Here is a 20,048-nt window from a genome sequence, read left to right on the forward strand (position 1 = left end):
GAGTTAATACTTTCATCCCTAGGTTCACATGCTGAGACAAAGGATTTTACATTTGAATCAGCGCTGCTGGGTTGCTTTCCCCTAGGTGATGGCAATCCGTACTCCCACTAGCAATACCTGTGAGACCCTGAGTCCCTGTGCCCTCGTAGCATTCATGTTACCAGGTTCTAAAATTTGGGTAAAAAAATAGCCTCTTTCTTGAGGTCCCTCTTTTTATTTTTATTAACTGTTATCAGTGATGGCCTGTTCCTATTCTTTGCCTATTTTCCATTGACTTGTCTCCCCGCCACCTTTGCCAGAGGTCCTTGTGTGTCAGGGACAGTGACCTTTACTCTGTCTTTCCTATCACCAGTATCCTCTCCCCACCCCCTGTGGGTCTCATGATTACCGGTGGTGACATCACCAAGGTGCCAGTATATTTTCGACTGAGTTATTGACATCATCCTCTCTTGTGCACTTGGGGGATGCAGTCTCCAGGAGCTCAAAGCAAAAGAGGGAGAGCCTCCTGCATCAGTCAGGTGTCAGGACAGACCAGGACAATTCTGTGCCTTCCCAGCTGCATTCAACATGTTTATTTTATTAACCAAATATGAACATTATAGAGGAGGTCCATTGTTTAAATGCTATATTTAAAGTATTTAGATTTCTTCTGAATGAGAAAGCTCAGACCTGCCAAAGAAATTCATTGTAAAAAGACCTAATTCACTGAATTCTAATTCAGCCCAAGTGCTTCTCTCTCGAGCCATATGTACATGAACATCTTTGACAGCATCTTACAGTGGAACTAACTGCCTTCTCTCTTGCAGGACTCCCTACAAAGTGAGACCTGTGGCCATCAAGCAGCTCTCTGGTAAGGCCTTGCTATCGTTTTTTAAATTCAAAGAAAAAAAAAAAAGCTCCAGGCTGCGCCTGTGATTGACTATGTATGAGTTAGGCGTTGAATCTGAAGCCCAGTACTGTTACAGAATCTAAAGCCGCGTACTGCTGCAGAGACAGCCATGCTCTGCCCTCCACAAACCCCCAGGATGCCCAGCCCCACCCCCTCCCACCCGGTCCTGACGACTTAGCAGACACTGGGTGACACCCCACTCTTGTCTCCCTGGGCCCAGTATCTGTCCTGACCATTCAGACTGTGAGGCAAAAGGCCAGCCCCCAGGATGCCTCATACAGTCAGGTGTGTTGTTTTCTTAAAATCCCATTTCCTTTTGGATCTTTGATCACATGTATGATTTAGGCATAATAAAATGCTCCCATTTAAGTGTATATTTTGATAAGCTTTGAACGTTCTATACATCCTTGTTAACTACCACCAAAACCAAGACTGGGAACATTTACATCACCTGAAAAAGTTCTCTTGTGCCTCTTCCCGCTTAACCCCTGTCCCTCCGCTCCTGGTCTCTGTCAGCCACCAACCGCTCTTTGACACCATAGATTAGATTTGTCTTTTTGAGAGTTTCATAGAACATGAAATTACGTAACGTGTACTCTTTTTTTGACTCGACCTGATGTTTTTGAGACTCGTTCATGTGTTGTGTGTATCAGCGATTCTCTCCTTTTTATTGGTGAGTAACGTTCCAGGTATGGCTGGACCACAGTTTGTTTATCCATTCACCTGTTGAAGGACATCTGGGTTTTTTCAGGTTGGGGACTTTTATGAATAAGGCAGCTGTGAGCATCCAAGTACAAGCATTTATAGGGACATATATTTTTATTTCCCTTGGAGTCAATGGGATTGAATGGGCTTGGTGGATCACATGGTTAAGTGTATGTTTCACTTTATAAAAAGTACTGCCAGGCAATTTCCCTGCACATCTTGCATCCCCACCCATAAGGTACGAGCGCTCCCGTTGCTTCACAGTCTCAGTGGCACTTGACATTGTCAGTCCTTTTTGTGTTAATCAATTCTACTGGGTGTGGAGTGGTACTGCATTTGGTTTTAATTTGTGTTTCCCTAGTGATTAATGATGGTGAGTATCTTTAACGTATTTACTGGCCATTCTTAAATCTTCTTTTATGAAGTATTTGTTCAGATCTTTTCTGATTTGTTGTTGGTGGTGGTGGTGGGTAGTTTTCCTTCTTACTCTTGAATTGAAAGCATTCCTGGTATATTTGGGATACACACCTTTTGTCAGGTAGATATTGTAAATATTTTCTCCTGGTCTGCAACTTGCTTCTTCATTTTCTTATGAGTGTCTTTCAATAACGAGAATTAAATTTTGATTAGGCCCAATTTATCAATTGTTCTTTTATGGTTTGTACTTTTTGTGTCCAGAGAAATCTTATTTTATCCCATAGTTGTGAAGTTTTCTCCTCTGTTTTCTTCTACAAGTTTTATAGTTTTAGCTTTTGCATTTAGGTCAGTGATCCGTTTTGAGTTAATTTTTGTGTATGGCCTGAGGCAAAAGTTGAGGTTTATTTTTCTTTTTAAAATTTAATATTAATTTAATTTTAAGTTTTTCAAAATTGATGTCTACAGAATAGAATTTTGATGCCACCCATACTGCACTGGATGGTGTGTGAGTGAGGCCCTGATGTTTCTGTGTCTCAGGGTCTCATCTTTAAAGTGACAACGTTTACATAGGAGCACTGGTTGCTTTAAATATTTTTATGCCTGAGTAGCTCTTCATGAAAACTCTTAATTCAGTTCTTTTGATAGTAGATGTTAGAATAAAATATGAGTTCTAACTTTTTTTTGTATGAAAATAACTTTCTTTTTTTAAAATAAATTTATTTATTTATTTTTGGCTGTGTTGGGTCTTTGTTGATGCACACAGGCTTTCTCTAGTTGCAGTGAGCAGGGGCTACTCTTCGCTGCCGTGCGTGGGCTTCTCATTGCGGTGGCTTCTCTTGTTGCGGAGCATGAGCTCTAGGCACGTGGGCTTCAGTAGCTATGGCACACAGGCTCAGTAGTTGTGGCTCACGGGCTCTAGAGCACGGGCTCAGTAGTTGTGGCGCGTGGGCTTAGTTGCTCCGTGGCATGTGGGATCTCCCCGGACCAGGGCTCAAACCCATGTCCCCTACACTGGCAGGCAGATTCTTAACCCCTGCACCACCCGGGAAGCCCAATAACTTTTTATTAACATAAAAAGCACTTATCAAGCCCTTGACTTAACAATAAACTTTATTATTGTTTTTTGTTGTTGTTATTAACTAGATCCTCGACTTTATTCAGGCTTCACTAGTTTTTTTCCTGATGTCCCTTTCCTGATCCAAGATTCAATCCACACGTAGTTGTTATGCCTTCCAGTCTTCTCTGGTCTGACAGTGTCTCCAATGTTCCTTGTTTGTCATGACCTTGGCAGTCTTTAAGAGTCTGTAGAATGCCCTTCAATCTGGGCTTGTCTGATGCTTTTCTCATGATCAGCCTGGGGATGTGGGTTTTTGGAAAGAATACAAGGAGACCATAGTACCCACATGAATCACTGGCTTCTTCGCTGTAAAGTCACTATTTTCCCCTTTCCTTGCTCGATTCTTTGGAAGCAAGTCCCTAAGTATAGCCCACCTTCAAGGGAGGGAGAAAAGAATTGAGGTTCACTTTCTCAGATACCCATTTGTTCCAGCACCATTTGTTGAAAAAAACGATCCTTCCCCCCATTGAATTATCATGGCACCTTTGTCAAAAATCAGTGGACCATAAATGTGTGAGTCTTACTGTCATGCTCCATTAATATCCATGTCCATCCTTACCCGATGCCTCACTGTCTTGGTTTCCTAGGTTCCTAGTAAGTCTTGAAATCTGGGAGTGCAAGTCCTTGGGTTTCATTCTTATCTTTCAAAAATGTTTTGTTTACTCCAGGTTCATTTTATTTTCAAATAAATTTTAGAATCAGTCTGTCAGTTGCTACCCAAAAAAGTCTGCTGGGATTTTGATTGAAATGATGTTAAATATATTGACAATTTGGAAAGAACTACTATCTTAGTAATGTTGAGTGTTCTGATTCGTGAATATAGTCTCTCTCAATTTATTTGGGTTTCCTTTAGTGTCTCTCACTAATGTATTATAGTTGTCAGTGTAAAGTTCTTGAATGTATGTTGATAAATTTATCATGAAGTGTTTCATATTTTTAATGCCACTGTCAATGGATTTTTTAAAATTTCAATTTCCAGTAGTTTTTAGTTTATAGAAATACAGTTGGCTTTTGTGTACTGACCTGGCTAAACTCACTTATTAAGTCTAGTATCTTTTTGTATATTCCCTATGATTTTCTACATATGCAAAGATAGAACTGCTTCTTCCTTTCAAATCTGATGCCATTTATCAGATTCTTTTTCTTGCTTTATTATACTAACTAGGATATCTAGTACAATAGAAGAATTAAAGGTGTGAGTGAAGATTCTTGCTTTGTTCTCAATCTCAGAGGGAATGTATGAAGTTTTTCAACATCAATTTTGATGTTAGCTATAGGGTTTTTTGGTGAATACCCTTTATCAAGTTGAGGGTTTATTTGTTGTTTTTTTAAAATTTCTCATCCTAATGTGTTGAGATTTTTAATCATAAATTGGTGTTGGAATTTGGAATTTTGTCAAATGCATTTTCTGGCTATTTTGAGATCATCATGTTTTTTTCCTCTCTCCAGTTAGTAGTGAATTTTACTGATTGATTTTAAAACATTAAACTAAGCTTGCATTCCTAGTATAAACTCCATTTGGCCATGGCATATTTTCTTTTTGTTTTGGATTAAATTTACAAATATTTTGTGAAGGATTTTTGCATCTATATTAATGAGGGACTTTGGTCCATAGTTTTCTTTTCTTATAATATATACATTTAGCCTCATAAAATGAGTTGGGAAGTGTTCCACCCTCCTCTATTTTGTGGAAGAGTTTGTATAGAGTTGGCATTATTTCTACCTTAAATGTCTAATAGCATTCACCAATGAATCCATTTGTGTTTGGAGTTTCTTTTGGGAAGGTTTCAGATTATGAATTCAATTTAATAGGTACATTCAAGTTTTCTATTTATTTGGGTATTAATTTTAGGAAGTTGTGTCCATTTCACCTAAGTTTTATCTAAGAATATACTGGTATGATGTAGTTTGAAATATGTCTTTGTTATCCTCTTTAGGGGATTGTAGTGAAATTCCTCCTTTCTTTCAAGATATTAATAATTTATATCTTCTCCCTTTTTAAGTTGATCAGTCTAACTAGAGATTTATAAATTGTATTGATTTCTTTTTCCAAAGAAATAAGTTTCTTTGGTTTTCTCTATTGTTTGTCTGCTTCCTGTTTCATTGATTTCTTCTCTTATGTTTATTATTCCTGTCCTTCTACTCATCCAGATCTAATGTGTTCTTCTTTTTCTAGCTTCTGAAGGCAGAAGCTTGGACCATTGATTTTAGATCTTTCTTTTTTTATATAATAATGTAAAGCTAGAGATTTCCCTTGAAGCATACGTTAGCTGTATCTCATAAATTTTGATGTGTTGTGTTTTCATTTTTATTCACCTTCAAATATTGTCTAATTTACCTTGTGGTTCCTTTTCTGATCCATTTGTTATATAGAAGTATATTATCTAATTTTCAAATATTTGGGTATTTTCCAGTTATCTTTCTGTTACTGATTTCTGTTCATTCCATTGTGACTATGTAACTTAAGTCTTTTTTGATTATTGAGATACATGGTGTATCTTGGTGACTGGTTCATGCACACATAAAAAAGAACGTGTACTGTGGTTACTGGATGAAAGATTCTATAAATGTCAATTAGGTCAAGTTAGTCAATAGTGTAGTTCAAGTTTCAAGTTTCAAGTTTTACATATTTTTTGTTTGCTCGTTCTATTGATTACTGAAGGATGAGTATTAAAATACGTAACTCTGTTGTGGATGGGTTGTTTCATTTCTCAGTTCTCTCAGGTTTTGCTTCATGCTTTTCAATTTCTGTTATTGGACACATACTTATTTAGGATTGTTGTGTCTTCTTGATGGATCAACCCCTTTATTCTTATGAAAATTTGCCCTTTATCCTTGGTACTATTCCTTGTTTTCAACTCTTCTTTATCTCATGTTATTATAACCACTCCAGCTTACTTATACTTAGTGCTCCTATGCCATACCCCTTTCCATCTTTTTACTTTTAATGTCTTTATATTTGAAGTGGAATTTTTATATAGGTGGCATTATCAATTCTGGCAAATTAAGCTTTTTAATTAAGTTTTTAAGCCATTTACATTAAATGTAATTATTGATATGGTTGGGTTTAAATCTACTTCCTTGTTACTCATTTTCTATTTTTCTCATTATTCTTTTTGATATTTTTCCACTCTTTCTACATCTTTTGGATACGGAGCATTTTTTAATTCCATTTTTTTTCCTCCACTCTTGATTTATGAAGTGTACTTCTTTGTCTTATCTCTTTGTGGCTGCTCTTGATGTTCCAATATGTACCATCAACTCATCACAGTCTGCCTTTCAGTTCCATTACCCCACTTCACAATAATGCAAGACTCTCAGAATAGCATGATTCCATTTCTCCTACCTCATTCTTTGTGCTTTATGTCATACATTTTACTCCTACATATGTTTTAAACCCCATGATACACTGTTATCAATTTTTGCTTTCAACAATTATATTTTTTTCTTCATGTCTTTGTATATTCATGTTTGCCTCTTTGTTATGTTGTGGATCATCTGGATTTTGTTTTCTTCCATTAAAGAGCATAGGCTCTGTCCTGGCAGACAGTTAAGCTACTTACAAATCAGTTTGATGCCTTTGAGACCTGTCTTTTAGCTTTGGTAGGACGGTTCTAGAGAACCCCTACTCCAGGGAGAGTTCCATCCTGCAGCTGAGGCGCCATTCCTGTGGGGTCTCCACTGACGTCCTGGTGACCACCAAGCATTCCTGACTCCAGCTCTTCGGAGCTCAGACATTTGGAAATGAGGTTTGAGGTTGCTGGGGGCAGGTCATGTGGGACCTTGAAGGTCCATGAGGAGCTGGTGCCTTGATTCCCATATGGGAAGGGCAGGGGAGGTGGTGAGGAGTGATCAGATCCTGGCGTGTTCTGAAGGAAGAACCAGGCTTATTTCCTGACTGAGTGGAAGTGGGATGTAGAAGAAAGAGCAGTCAGAGAAGACTCGGGGGTCAGGCCTGAGCCACAGAAAGGATGGAACAGCAGCCCCGTGAGGATGTGAGCTGAGGGTGACGTGGGCTCTGGGCGGCAGCGGGAGGTGGTGGTGCATGATTTGCCTGTTGGACATCAATGTCAGGTAGATGGGTCTGGAGGAGCTGTCACACCTGAGCTGGGGAGGTGACAACGTGCCACTGGACTGTCGGTGGGGATGGTGTTTGCAGCCATGGGCCTGATGAGCTCCCCAGTGAGGGAGGGACCGAGGACTGAGCCCTAAGACGGCACACTGGGGGACAGCATTCCCTGCGACGGCCACTGACGACTTGGCACCATCCGGAAGAGGGTCCCTTTGAAGAACAAAGGGGAAAAAAACAAGCCGAGCAGGTGGACAGGACAGGGATGAGCTTCCAGAGAGGAAGACTGGGGGGCGTGGCTGTGTGATCAGATGTTTGCACGGTCCTTGCTAGAGGAAGAAGAAAGAGGGTTTTGTGTGACCCTCTGCCCTTTGGGAATTGCTCGTAGGAGTCTTTAACTCTTTGAGCTTCTCTCTCTGGAAATAGCCTTCCGTCTCCCATCCATCAACACCTGGCCTGGCTTCCTGGAGCCTCTCGGCCTTCACCCCCGCTCAGTAACCGGTTCTGGCCATGCAGCCCTGAGTCAGGGCCTGTAAGGAGCCCCACCGGCCCTGCAGTCGCCAGGCCGCATTCACGATGGCGGGAAAAACAATCTCAGGAGAGGACTCAGGAACCTTGTGTCCAGACTTACATGCAGCTGCCGGGGCCTGTGGGCCTGGCCTTTCCTGGGGGCCCCGCCATCTCTGCTGATCCTCTGAGCCTCACGTGTCAATAAACGCTCCTAGCGGTCCTGGTGGAGCCGGGCAATGCAGAAATGCCCCAGGCTTCCTGTTTTGCTGTTTAAATATTAGGAAACAGTGAAGAGAAGAGTATTGTGAAAAACATGACTTGTCATAGAAGAGAAGGACGGGCCAGTCCTGACCCAGCCACCACGTGTATAAGAAGGCCAGCCACCGTCCAGCTGCAGATGTAAATGCAAAATACACACTGAATTTTGAAGACTCAGCATGGAGAAAAGGAATGTAAGATATCTCATGAGTAATGTTTATATTTCATGTTTTCTTATTGGGATGTAATTCACACAGCATAAAATCCACCATTTTAAAGTGCGCAAATTCAGTCGTTTGTAGCGTATGCACCTCGTTTTGCAACCATCACCATTCTCTAATGCCAGAAGCTTTCCATACCCCCAAAAGAAGCCCCATAGCTGCCAGCACCTACTCCCATCCCCTCACCCTGTTCCCTGGCAACCACTTGTCTGCCTTCCGTCCCCGTGGGTAGGCCTGTCATGGACGTGTCGTGTAACAGGGTACGTGGCCCTTTGTACCTGGCTTCGTTCGCTTGGCCTGATGTAGGCGGGGTTCCTCTGTGTTGTAGCGAAGGTCAACGCTCGTCCTGTTGTGTGGAAGAGCCACGTGGTGTTTTCCACTCATCAGCTCGTGGACAGTTTGGGGGTTTCCACTTTTTGGCTAATGTAAATGATGCAGTTTTGGACAGGTGTGGGCAAGTTTTCCTAGGAATGATACATGTTGAAATGAGATATTTTTGAGATAAGTTGGGTTAGATAAAATATTTCAGTTAAAAAAACAAGAGTCCAGCCACCTTGGAGGAAGGGTCTAAGAAAAGAGCACATGCAGACTAAGGGCTTCCTCCTCTGAGTCCCCTGCCTGTGGACTCCCTCTGCACAGGAAGCTCTGAGGGCTGATGCCCCGAGAACGGTCCTCCTGCCAGAGAGGGAGCCGCGGGCAACTGTTTGGCTTCCTTGCCCCTGGGTGGAGCGGTGGGGACCGTTCACGCATCGAATATGCAGTTGCCCAAAGGGACCCCAGAACGATCAGCCCAGATGCCCCTGCTCATCGGCTCACACTTCCCTGCTTTTTCTCCGCTCCCCGCACCCCCCAGCTTTCCTGGGACCACCTCCACGTGCCCTGCTGGCCCCTGATTCCTTGTCTCCAGGTCGGCTTTGGAAGATCCAAACCTAAGAAGCAGGGACCGTCCAGCTGCCTTCGTTCAGGTGTCAGTTGGGTGAAGTGGTCTCAGGAAAGCGACTGACCACGCTACACTGCAGTTACCCTGCGAAGTAGGAATTAGGATACACACCCGCATGGTTCTTACGAGGATAAATGAAGTAATTCATACAAAATGCTTAGCACGGGGCGTGCCGCTTGGGGAGCGCTCGCTAAATGGTGCTATCATTTACAATGACCTAGAGGACACGTTTGCATGGCTGAAGCTGCGTCTCTCTGGAATTGCTGAATTTTCATGGAGCCAGGACTGCTTCCTAAGGTCTGAACCTGCACGTGGAGGGCTGGCTCCCTTTTTCACTTGCCAGTCGAGTTAATGCTTGACATTTGAGCACAAGCATGGTGCTTAGAAGAAATAATAATGCTTCTTAATAATATTTTCTATTTTTAGTGCAGTTTCATTGCCCACAGCTTGGTCATCGTAGCCTTAGTCATCTTTACTTGTATTCTTTTGAAAATAAAAAGGGTTCAGTGTACAAAATGAAAGCTCCTATTCTCCTGTGATGTCTCTTAGGGGCTTAGCACACTTCTGTTTTCTTTAGCTTTATGGAATTGCACGTTCACCTGCTCCGTGGGGTGGTCTAGGCGACAGCAGGAACACTGAGCACATCACTGTCAGGGAGGCGGGTGGCAAACGGTAATACCGAACACAGAATCACCATGTGATGACTACAGAATCTGGTCCAGTCGGCCCTTGGTGTCCGCGGTCCCACATCCACAGATACGGAGGGCCGACTAAGGGTACCAAAATCATCAGCAGATTTTGCTGTCCTTGGGGGCAGGGGTCTTGGAACCAATCCCCTGCAGATACCGAGGACTGACCATACCTCTAGGAAGCAAAGCAAACGCTCTCCGCCGCTAGGCATCTGCAAAAACCAGGCACACACATATTCATGTCCCCTCTAACTGTGCGGTGAGATGCACAGACATAAAGGGTACCATCTGATGAACTTCCATAAAAGAGCACACGCGTGTAGCCACCACACCAGTCAAGACAAAGAACGTTTCCATCTCCCCAGAAAAATTCCCTTGTGCTTGTCTTCGAATCTGTTCCCACGCACCATGAGAAACCACTGCTTCTTTTGCCACAGGCAGATTGCTTTTTCCTGTTCTTAAATTTCATGAGAATGGAATCACACAGAGTGAGCTCTTTGGGTTCTGCATTCTCTCGCTCACGATCATGTTTTTAAGGTTCATGCATGCGTTTATTTACTTTGTATCGCTGAGTAGTATTCTATTTCATGAGCACTCCACCACTGGTCATTAATTCTCCTGTGGATGGACATTTCCTGTTTAGGGTTAAGCTACGGTAAGCATTGTGCATGTCTTATTATGGACATATTTGTCAGTTATCTTGGGTAATATCTAGGAGTGATGTTGCTGGTTCGTATGCCAACTGTCTTCCCAGGTGGCTGTACCATTTATGTTCCCACCAGTAATGTATGAGTGGTCCCGTTGTCACATCCAACCCAACACTAGGCATTCTCAATGTTTTTAATTTTAGGCACTCAAGTAGGCGTAGAATCATATTTCACTATGGTTTTAATTTTACATTTCTCGGATGACTTAATAATTGTTGAGCATGGTTTCCTGTGCTTATTGGGTACTTGAATATCTTACCTCGTGAAGTGTCTGTTCCAAGTATTTTTGTGCAGTTTTGAGACTGTTGTATTAGTGTTTATCACTGGTTTATAAGAAACCATATATTCTGGATATAATTCATTTGTGAGATGTATATATAGCAAGTATCTTTTCCCAGTTTGTGACTTACCTTTTTCATTTTCTTAAAGAGGTCATTTGATGAGCAGAAGTTTTTAACTTGATGAAATTAATTGAACAAGTTTTCTTTTATGTGTAGTACCTTCTTTAAGAATCCTTTCTCTACCGCAAGGTCATGAAGATACATTTTCAGGAAATTTAGGGTTATAGCTGTTATATTTCAATCTGTGATCCATTTCAAATTAATCTTGTGTACGGTGTGAGGTAGGAGTTGATGGTCTTTTTTTTTTTTTTTTCCATACATGTACCCAGTTGTCACAGTATTCCTTGTTAAAAAAGAGTTTCCTTTTCCATTGAACCACTCTGGAATGCTTATTGAAAATTAATTGACTCTCTATGTGTGAGTCCCTTTCTGGACTCCATGTTCTGTTTCATGGATCTGTTTGTCTGTCCTGACACCAAGACCACACTGGCTTAATTGCTAGAGCTTGGAATCCGGTAATCTTCCACATTTGTACTTCTTTTTCGGTTGTTTTGGTTCTATGGGTCCTTTTCTTTTCCCTACAAATGTTAGAATAAAGAATCAACTTGTTAATTTCTTTAAAAAAGGCTTCTCTACTTAAACTGGGATTGCATTCAATATACAGATTAATTTGGGAATAATAAAATCTAAACAATATTGAGTCTTCCAACCATGAGCATGATACATCCCTCCACTCAGCAACGCTTATAGCTTTCAGAATAGAGGTCCTGCATATCTGTTAAATCTGTTAAATCTGTTCCTCAGCATTCTCTGTCTTCTGGTGTTATTGTAAATGGGATCTTCATGTAATTTTCCATTTGTTTGCTCCTCATTTATAAACATACAACCGATATTTGTGTATTGACATAGTATCTTGTGACTTTGCTTATTAATTCATGTGTTAGTTCTGGTAGTTGTTTCATAGAATCTTAGGATTTTCCATAGAGACAATCATATCTTCTAAAAATAAAGACAGTTTTACTTTGTACATTCCAATCATTTTGGATTTTATTTCTTTTACTTGTCTTGTTGCATTGGTTGAAACTGCAATACAATTAAATAAGACTGAGAGCAGACATCCTTACCTCATTCCAACCTCAGGGGAAATGCATTCACTCTTTCACCATTGGGTGTGACGTGAGCTGCAGGTTTTTTTGTAGATGCCCTCTATCAGATTGAGGATGCCTTCTTCTCCCAGTTTACAAAGAGGTTTTTTTGTCAAATCTTCTTTGACAAAATTCTGTGTTAAATTTTATCAGATGTTCTTTGTGCATCGACTGAAATGGGTTGACAGAGTTTCCTTTTATTCTTAGTTTTCTAATGGTTTTTTCCATCATAAATAGGTGTTAGATTTTTGCCACATGTTCTTTCTGCATCTACTGGGATAACATATGATTTTTCTCCTTTATTCTGTTAAGACAGTGAATTATACCGACTGATTTTCGAATGTTAAAACAACTTTGCATTTCTGGGATAACCCCACTTGTATTCCCAGGAAGTGTTCCTAGGAAAATATTTAGGAATAAATTTAACAAAGGGTATACAGGACCTCTACCCTGATGTAAGATGTAGTCCCTTTTTATATATTGCTAGATTTTATTTTTTAATAATATGTTAAGGAGTTTTGTGTCCATGCTCATGTAGGATGTTGACTTATAACTTTTTTCTTGTAATGTCTTTGTCATGCTTTGACTGTGGGGTTATGGTGGCCTTATAAAACATATTGGGGGATTTACTTTCTTCTCTGTTTTCTGAAAGATTTTATGTAATTTTGGGGTTACTTCTTCCTATATTCATTTACATGTAATGTATTTCTTGATATGCCTGAGGTTAGATCTACCATGTTGCCATTTGTTTTTTTATTGATCTTGGGTTTGGTTTCCTGGTTCCTCCTCTTCTGCCTTCTCTTGGGTTCATTGGATAAACTTTTGTATTCTATTTTATTTCTTCTGTTGACTCTTTTTTTTTAACGGAAGAAATTAGCTCTTTTTTAAAAAGTCTTTATTGAATTTGTTATAATATTGCTCCTGTTTTATGTTTTGGTTTTTTGGCCACGAGGCATGTGGGATCTTAGTTTCCCAACCAGGGATCAAACCCATACCCGGTGCACTGGAAGGCAGAGTCTCAACCACTGGACCACCAGGGAAGTCCCTCTTCTATTGACTCTTTTTTTTTTTTTTTTGCGGTACGCGGGCCCCTCACCACTGAGGCCTCTCCCGTTGCAGAGCACAGGCTCCGGATGTGCAGGCCCAGCAGCCATGGCCCACGGGCCCAGCCGCTCTGCGGCACGTGGAATCCTCCCGGACCGGGGCACGAACCCGTGTCCCCTGCATCGGCAGGCGGACTCCCAACCACTGTGCCACCAGGGAAGCCCTCTATTGACTCTTTACCTCTGCTTTTTGCATTATTTTTAGTTGGTTGTTATATTTCACCGTGCATCCTTAACCTTTTTTCTTTAATTGCAGGCTTTATTTCTTGGAGATCAATAAAAACACAAAATTCAGTGAAAAGTACAGAGTTCCCACATATTCCCTCCTTATACACTCACTCAGTCTCTCCCACCATCTGCATCCTGCCTCCGAGCTTTACATTTGTCCCAGTCAGTCAGCCAACACTGACACGTCATTGTCAACCAAAGTCCATAGTTTACATCAGGGTTCACTCTTTGTGTTATACAGTCTGTGGGTTTTCGGATGCATAATGACCTGCATCCACCACTACAGGGTCATACAGAGTAGTTTCTCTGCCCTAAAAATCCTCTGTGCTCCATCTGTTCATCCCTCCCTCCCCCTAGACCCCTGGCAACCACGGATCTTTTTACTGTCTCCATAGTGGTGCCTTTTCCAGAATGTCCGTAGTTGGAATCATACAGTCCACAGCCCTTTCAGATTGGCTTCCTTCACTAGGTACTATACATTTCAGCTTTCTCTATGCCTTTTCATAGCTTCATAGCTCATTTCTTCTTAGGGCTGATTTATTCCTTCCCCTATTGAAGGATGTCTTGGATGCTTCAAAGTTTTGGCAGTTATGAACAGAGCTGCTATAAACATTTGTGGGAAAGTTTTGTGTGGACATAACTTTTCAGCTCCTTTAGGTAACTACCCAGGTGTGCAATTGCTGAATCATACATTTAATTTTGTAAGAAACCACCAAACTGAGATTTCCCTGGTGGTCCAGTGGTAAAGAAGCCGCCTTCCAATGCAGGGGACACGGGTTCGATCCCTGGTCGGGGAACTAAGATCCCACATGCCGCGGGGCAACTAAGCCCACGCGTCACAACTACTGAGCTCATACACCTCAACTAGAGAGCCTGCGTGCTGCAAACTACAGAGCCCACGCGCTCTGGAGCCCCCATGCCACGACTAGAGAAGAGAAAACCCACACGCCACAACTAGAGAGAAGCCCATGCGCCGCAATGAAAGATCGTTTGTGACGCAACTAAGACCCAATGCACCCTAAATAAATAAATAAATAAATATTTAAAACATGTTTTAAAAAGAAAAAAAGAAACCACCAAAATACCTTCCAAAGTGGCTGCACCATTCTGCATTCCCACCAGCAGTGAATGAGAGTTCCTGTTGCTCCACATCCTCACCAGCATTTGGTGTTGTCAGTGTTTTGGATTTTTGCCATTCTGATAGGTGTGGAGTGGTATGTCATTATGGTTTCCATTTGCAGTTCGCTAACGATATTCAGCATCTTTTCATGTTTATTTGACATCTGTATATCTTTTTTTTTCTCAAAGTGTCTTTTCAGATCTTTGCCCATTTTTAAATCATCCTTAACTTTTTAGCCTAGTTAAAATTAATGTTGTGCCACTTCACATAAAAAGTAAGGACTCTGCAGCGGTAAAATCCTCCCCACAACCTTTGAGCTATTGCTGCAATACACTTTACATCTATGCTTCACACTGAATGTTTGCGTCCCCCCACCCCGCAAAAAAATTCACATGCTGAGATCCTAACCGCCAATGTGATGGCGTGTGGAGGTGGGGCCTTTGAATGGTGAGTAGGTCATGAGAGCAGATCCCTCATGAATGGGATTAGGGCCCTAATAAAAGAGACCCCAGAGGGCTCCCTCGCTCCTTCTGCCCTGTGAAGACACTGAAAAGATGGCCATCTAGGTACCAGGCAGTGGGCTCTCACCAGACCCCGAATCTGCTGGCGCTTTGATCTTGGACGTCCAGCCTCCAGAATTGTGAGAAGTAAATTTCTGTTGTTTACAAGCCACCGAGTCTCTGGTAGTCTCTTAGAGCAGATGGAGCAACCAAGATCATCTACATCCAGTATAAACTCCATAATACAGTATTAAAATTTTTACTTTAAACAGCCAGCTGTCTTTTGGAGAAATAATGAAAAGAAACTTAAAGATAAAATTTTTGTAGTTACCAACCTATTTGCCATCTCTGGTGCTTTTATTATTTTTTCCCGTAGATTCCAACTCCTGAGTGGTGTTATAGCCCTTCAGCCTGAAAATTTTCTTTTTTCTCTGAGCATCTCTTGAAGTGCAGAACAGCTAGTGACTAATTCCCTCAGCTGTTGCTTCTCTGAACATGTCTCTGTTTGCCCTCGTTTGGAAACATATTTCAGGGTGTAGAATGCTGCATTCAGAGCTTTGTTTTGTGTTTGTTTTTTAAAAGAGGTCTAAAGATGTCCTTTATTTATTTTTTTTCCCCTGGCTTCCATTGTTTCTGCTGAGAAGTCAGCTTTTATGGTCTCTTTCCCCTGCAAGTGAATCATTTCATTATGAATCATATCATTCCCTTTTTTCCCTCTGGATGCTTTCAAGGTGTTTTTCCTTTATACCTGGGCTTCAGCACTTTGACCATGTCGTGCCCTGGTTTTCTTTTTGTTTATCCTGCTTGGTGTCCTTTGTTGAGCTTCCATGGTATATAAATGTGATTTTCATCAAATTTGTAAAATTTTCCACTATTATTTCACTAAGTGTATTTTATGCACCATTCTCACCCCTTTCCTTCTGAGACTAATTACATGCATGTTAGAAAGTTTGCTCTTATCCCTCATGTGACTGGCTCTGTTATTTTTTTAAACTTTTTTTCTTGTTGCTCTTCAGATTGGAGAATTCCTAATGATCTGCCCTCAATTCCCCTGGCTCTGCTGCTCACTCCAAACTGCTATAAACCCATCTGTGAATTTTTTGTTCCAGATACATTTTTAAATTCAACAATTTCATTCTGTTCTTATTCATGGATTCCTCTTTTAAGATCCCGTCTGTTTACTACTTACTAACATCTTTTTTCTTTAGTTTTTGGATGTACTTATATTTGCCACATAAAAAGCAATCATAAGGACACACTCATTTTAACTTCTGTGTCATGTGGGGTTTTTTGTTTTGAGTTTATCTTGTGCAGCCTCTGCAATTGTGCAACATTAACGTCCACAGATGGTTCTCAGAAAGGGTTCAGTCTCTTAATAGAGCTTTACAGGCGCCCTCCTGTCGTGTGAGCCACCTTTGATCATCTTATTGGATCGGAGTTGATCCTGACAGAATTTTCCCTGACACCGGTCTTCTGGGGTCATGTGACACACCGTCAGAGCCCAGACGCAGTGAACCAGGCTTGACTCCCTTTGGTTTCACCGTAATTAAATGTTCCCACAGAGTGTCCCCTCACTGAGACATTCAAGGTTATCACCTAATGGACAGAGTCCCTCCAGCTTGTACAGTCAATCAGCTGCTAGATCTCAAATTCAGATTCCTCTGAGGGCATCCTCAAGAGAACGTCACACCCGCATCCTCGTCCCTGAAAAGTCCACCCCCCCGACCACACCATGGAGGAGGGGTGGCTCTCAGGGAGGAGGCCAGTGTGCAGAATATCTTTGCCCCCTGGGCTCAGTGCGACACTGCCCATCTTGGCAGTCCTACGTGGGAACATGCCTCGTGGGGGGCGGGGGGCAAGGTGGGTTTGGCTGGGTCATGCCATGGCTTTCTCTCTGCAGCCACTTCGAGCTCTTAGGAGGCTTACCTGATCAACATGGGCAAACCACTCAGAACAGTGCCTAGCACCTAGAAAGTGCTCCATAAAGACTGTTTTGGTTGTTGCAATCCATAGAACAATAAAGAAAAATTGCATCGCTAGCTGTCCCAGAAGCTTCTCCCTCCGAGGCATTTTTCTCAAAACTAAGCCTAAGCGGACAGGAGGGCATAGGGAGGAATTGTATCCAACACCTGAGATCAAACTCAACTGTGCAGAGTACAAATCCCAGCTCCAAAAGCGAAAGGGGAAAAGAAAACAATCCAATCCCCGCCGCAGAGGTCCGGCGAGTCTGCGGTGATCCTGCGAGGACTCGGCCAAGACAGTTATGAGACATCCTCCTAATGTCAGATGTGGTCACCAGGGCCCTTTGGTCCACTTGGCTTTCTCTGTCACATCTGAATGGCTAACAGGAGGCGAAAGCATCTAGTCAGAGTCACACCATGGGTCACCTGGGACGTCCCTTTGGCTGCTGATAAACAAGGGTGATTTCTCGACAGGACAGACCGTGGAAAGGGCACCTGTTCCTTTAAGGAGCGAGGCCAGGTCACTGTTAATCATATCATTTTATTGTGCTCCTGGGTTGTAAAGGAAACGTCCTCCTTCTGCACGTCTACTTTATGACATCCATAAACAGTGAATTGCCGATGACTGTGCCCAGGGCTGGAACATCCTCTCTGGCTGGAGAGGCCCGGAGAGCAAAAGTGGGGCAGAGGTGAACTCCCCCGCTTCTTTCCTGGAGAGGGGCAGTGCCACCTCCCACAAGGAGGGGCAGGAGGGGACAGAGAGGGAGTCCCCTCTAGGCCCTTCCTACACACAGCCCTGGAAATAAACGCACCCCCAATCTTCAGGGCCTTGGGGTGTCTCTTTGGGCCAAGTAAAGGGTGATTTTCCCTAATGCAAAGCAAAACACCCCTTTCTGAAGGGATATCCATTTAAAAAAAAAAAAAAAAGCTTTGGGCTTCCCTGGTGGCGCAGTGGTTGAGAGTCCACCTGCCGATGCAGGGGACGTGGGTTCGTGCCCCGGTCCGGGAAGACCCCACATGCTGCGGAGCGGCTGGGCCCGTGAGCCACGGCCGCTGAGCCTGCGCGTCCGGAGCCTGCGCTCCGCAACGGGAGAGGCCACAGCAGTGAGAGGCCCGCGTACCGCAAAAAAAAAAAAAAGCTTTGGGAGGGTGTCTGTTAAGTATGTATTTTTTGAAGGATGCTCAGGGCTTCAGGTGAGGTGGATCAGGTCGGACAGCTCACACATCATATTCACAGCATGGAGACACAATAGCAATATTGTGCAGCACTTGCAGACGTATCAGGAGAGATCAGGACCCACCGTGGACTCCAGGCGGTCCACTCATCGCACCACTGGGGGCTGGGCTTCAGGTGCCCATGCCGGTGTCCCCATGCAGGGTGTCCCCTCCCTGCATGCACAGGTGTGGAGCCAGCATATTGCTAGGGCTGCGTTTGCTTCCATTTGCACCAGGGGAGGAAGGTATGCGTGTGCAGAAAAGGGAGGAATGGCCATGGCTGTCATTGTCTTGTCCAGCACGGGGTGGGAAGAGAGGTGCCCATCAGCTGGCTGGCCTAGCCAATCAGGGCATCACCTTCAAGTTGACCTTCAGGAATGAGAGGGCCGGGCTGTCCTGTCGATCAGTTAAACCAGATTTTTATGTCCTTCTGTGCTGCAGAGACTCAGGATTTGTCTGAAACAAGGAAACAGTTCCTGGAAGGGTTGGGAGAGGTGGAGGCGGGTTCCTCGAAGCGTCTGCAGCAGGCCAGCATGGAGTTGGGGAACAGCCGCCGGCATCGGGGAAGGGCACGACGGGGCTGAGGTGGTGGGTGCTGTCCCGCCAGCCCACGGGCGGCATCCTGCCCACAAACCCCAGTAGGCGGCTCTGCATCCGTCTCCACAGGGTGGGCTGCTCCAGACCCCTTGGTTCTGTTCCAGGGGAAGCCCCTGGCGCCACCCTGGTGCAGATCCACGGCCAGAAGCTGGACTGATCTGGCAGCATCCTTACAACAGGACTCGGATTCTGCCAGACTCCAAGATTGTCCTGGGACTAAATTAAACGCTTCTGTAATGTGTGGGAGACCCTGCCAGCCCCAGCATTTACCCGTCGGGGCCCGTCACCTGAGAGGCCAGCCAGGTAAGGCCCCCAGAATATCTAGACTAGGCATCCAGTTGGAAGCAGGGAAAAAGCAGCCCAGACCTGAAGAGGCTGATGATAAGCCTACGGAGACCTCTGTGCTTACGACTGACCATTTGGCCTTTATTAAATCTTTTGCTTTTATGAAAGCTGTGGGTGCCTAGGAGCAAATCACGGTGAGCTTGGAGCAGTGCCCCGGATGTTCGCTAGCACGTGCTAGGTTCAGGGACGCTTCTGATGGTACGTCAGCTGTTCTCATGGGGCAGAGTTTTCTCTGGAGAGCTCGTGAGTCACCCGTGGCCGGCTGGCTCCCTCTCAGCCTCCATCCTGTGGCCCGGCAACCATTCTGCTGACTCCCATTCTTTCAGTCGTACTTCCTGTCTCCCAATTTTCTCAAAAACTTCGAGATCCAGAGAGACCCCAAAGACCCAATCATGTCCAACCCTGAATTGCCAGCATCCCTGGCTGTGGCTGGTTACTCTTAAAGCTATTTTAAAATTTGCAAAGCAAAAACACTTGAATATGCTTCGATTTTTAAAATTCGATATATGCCACGTAGCATCTAGGAAATAGATGGGTTTCCCACATGCTGTCAGACTTTTCTGATAGGGTGTGGTTTGGCCACCAAGGCTGGGCATGACTAATATTTGTGACTGAAAACTGCTTGTTGCCCCCAGATCCAGGGGTTTAGGGCGATCTGAGGCTTCTAGGGGAATGAAGAGCACCTCTGGGACAGTGCAAGAAGGATGCGGCTGCTTCTCAGCCTGGACCTGGTCCCCCCCAGAACTCTGCCTGTGACCCCAGGGACAGTGCACGCACCGGGGAAAACACGCAAAGCAAGAGAAGGTGTCAGAGAGCTTGTGGCTGCCAGCGACCCTTAGTGATGTAAAAACAACACCTGTGGGTGTCAGGGACCCTTAGTGTTGTAAAAACACTTGCAACGTAATAGCAGCAGCAACAACCAACAGCCAATATAGGAGCGCTCGCCACGGGCTAGGGACTGTCCTGAGTAC

The 20,048-nt window shown here is 43.6% G+C and overlaps 1 protein-coding gene across 1 annotated transcript in view; it reads left to right on the forward strand.

Annotated features, from left to right (window-relative positions):
- Positions 1-20,048, forward strand: part of PDE9A (phosphodiesterase 9A) — a gene marked incomplete at its 5' end in the record, with an annotated part of 91,232 nt that overhangs the window by 33,054 nt on the left and 38,130 nt on the right. The window contains one exon of the mRNA XM_082625526.1: positions 807-850. Coding sequence (XP_082481652.1) covers positions 807-850 — 44 coding nt within the window. The remainder of the gene's footprint in view (positions 1-806; positions 851-20,048) is intronic.

This window comes from Mesoplodon mirus, assembly GCF_964341445.2.
Source record: "Mesoplodon mirus genome assembly, chromosome: 6".
NCBI lineage: Eukaryota > Metazoa > Chordata > Mammalia > Artiodactyla > Ziphiidae > Mesoplodon > Mesoplodon mirus.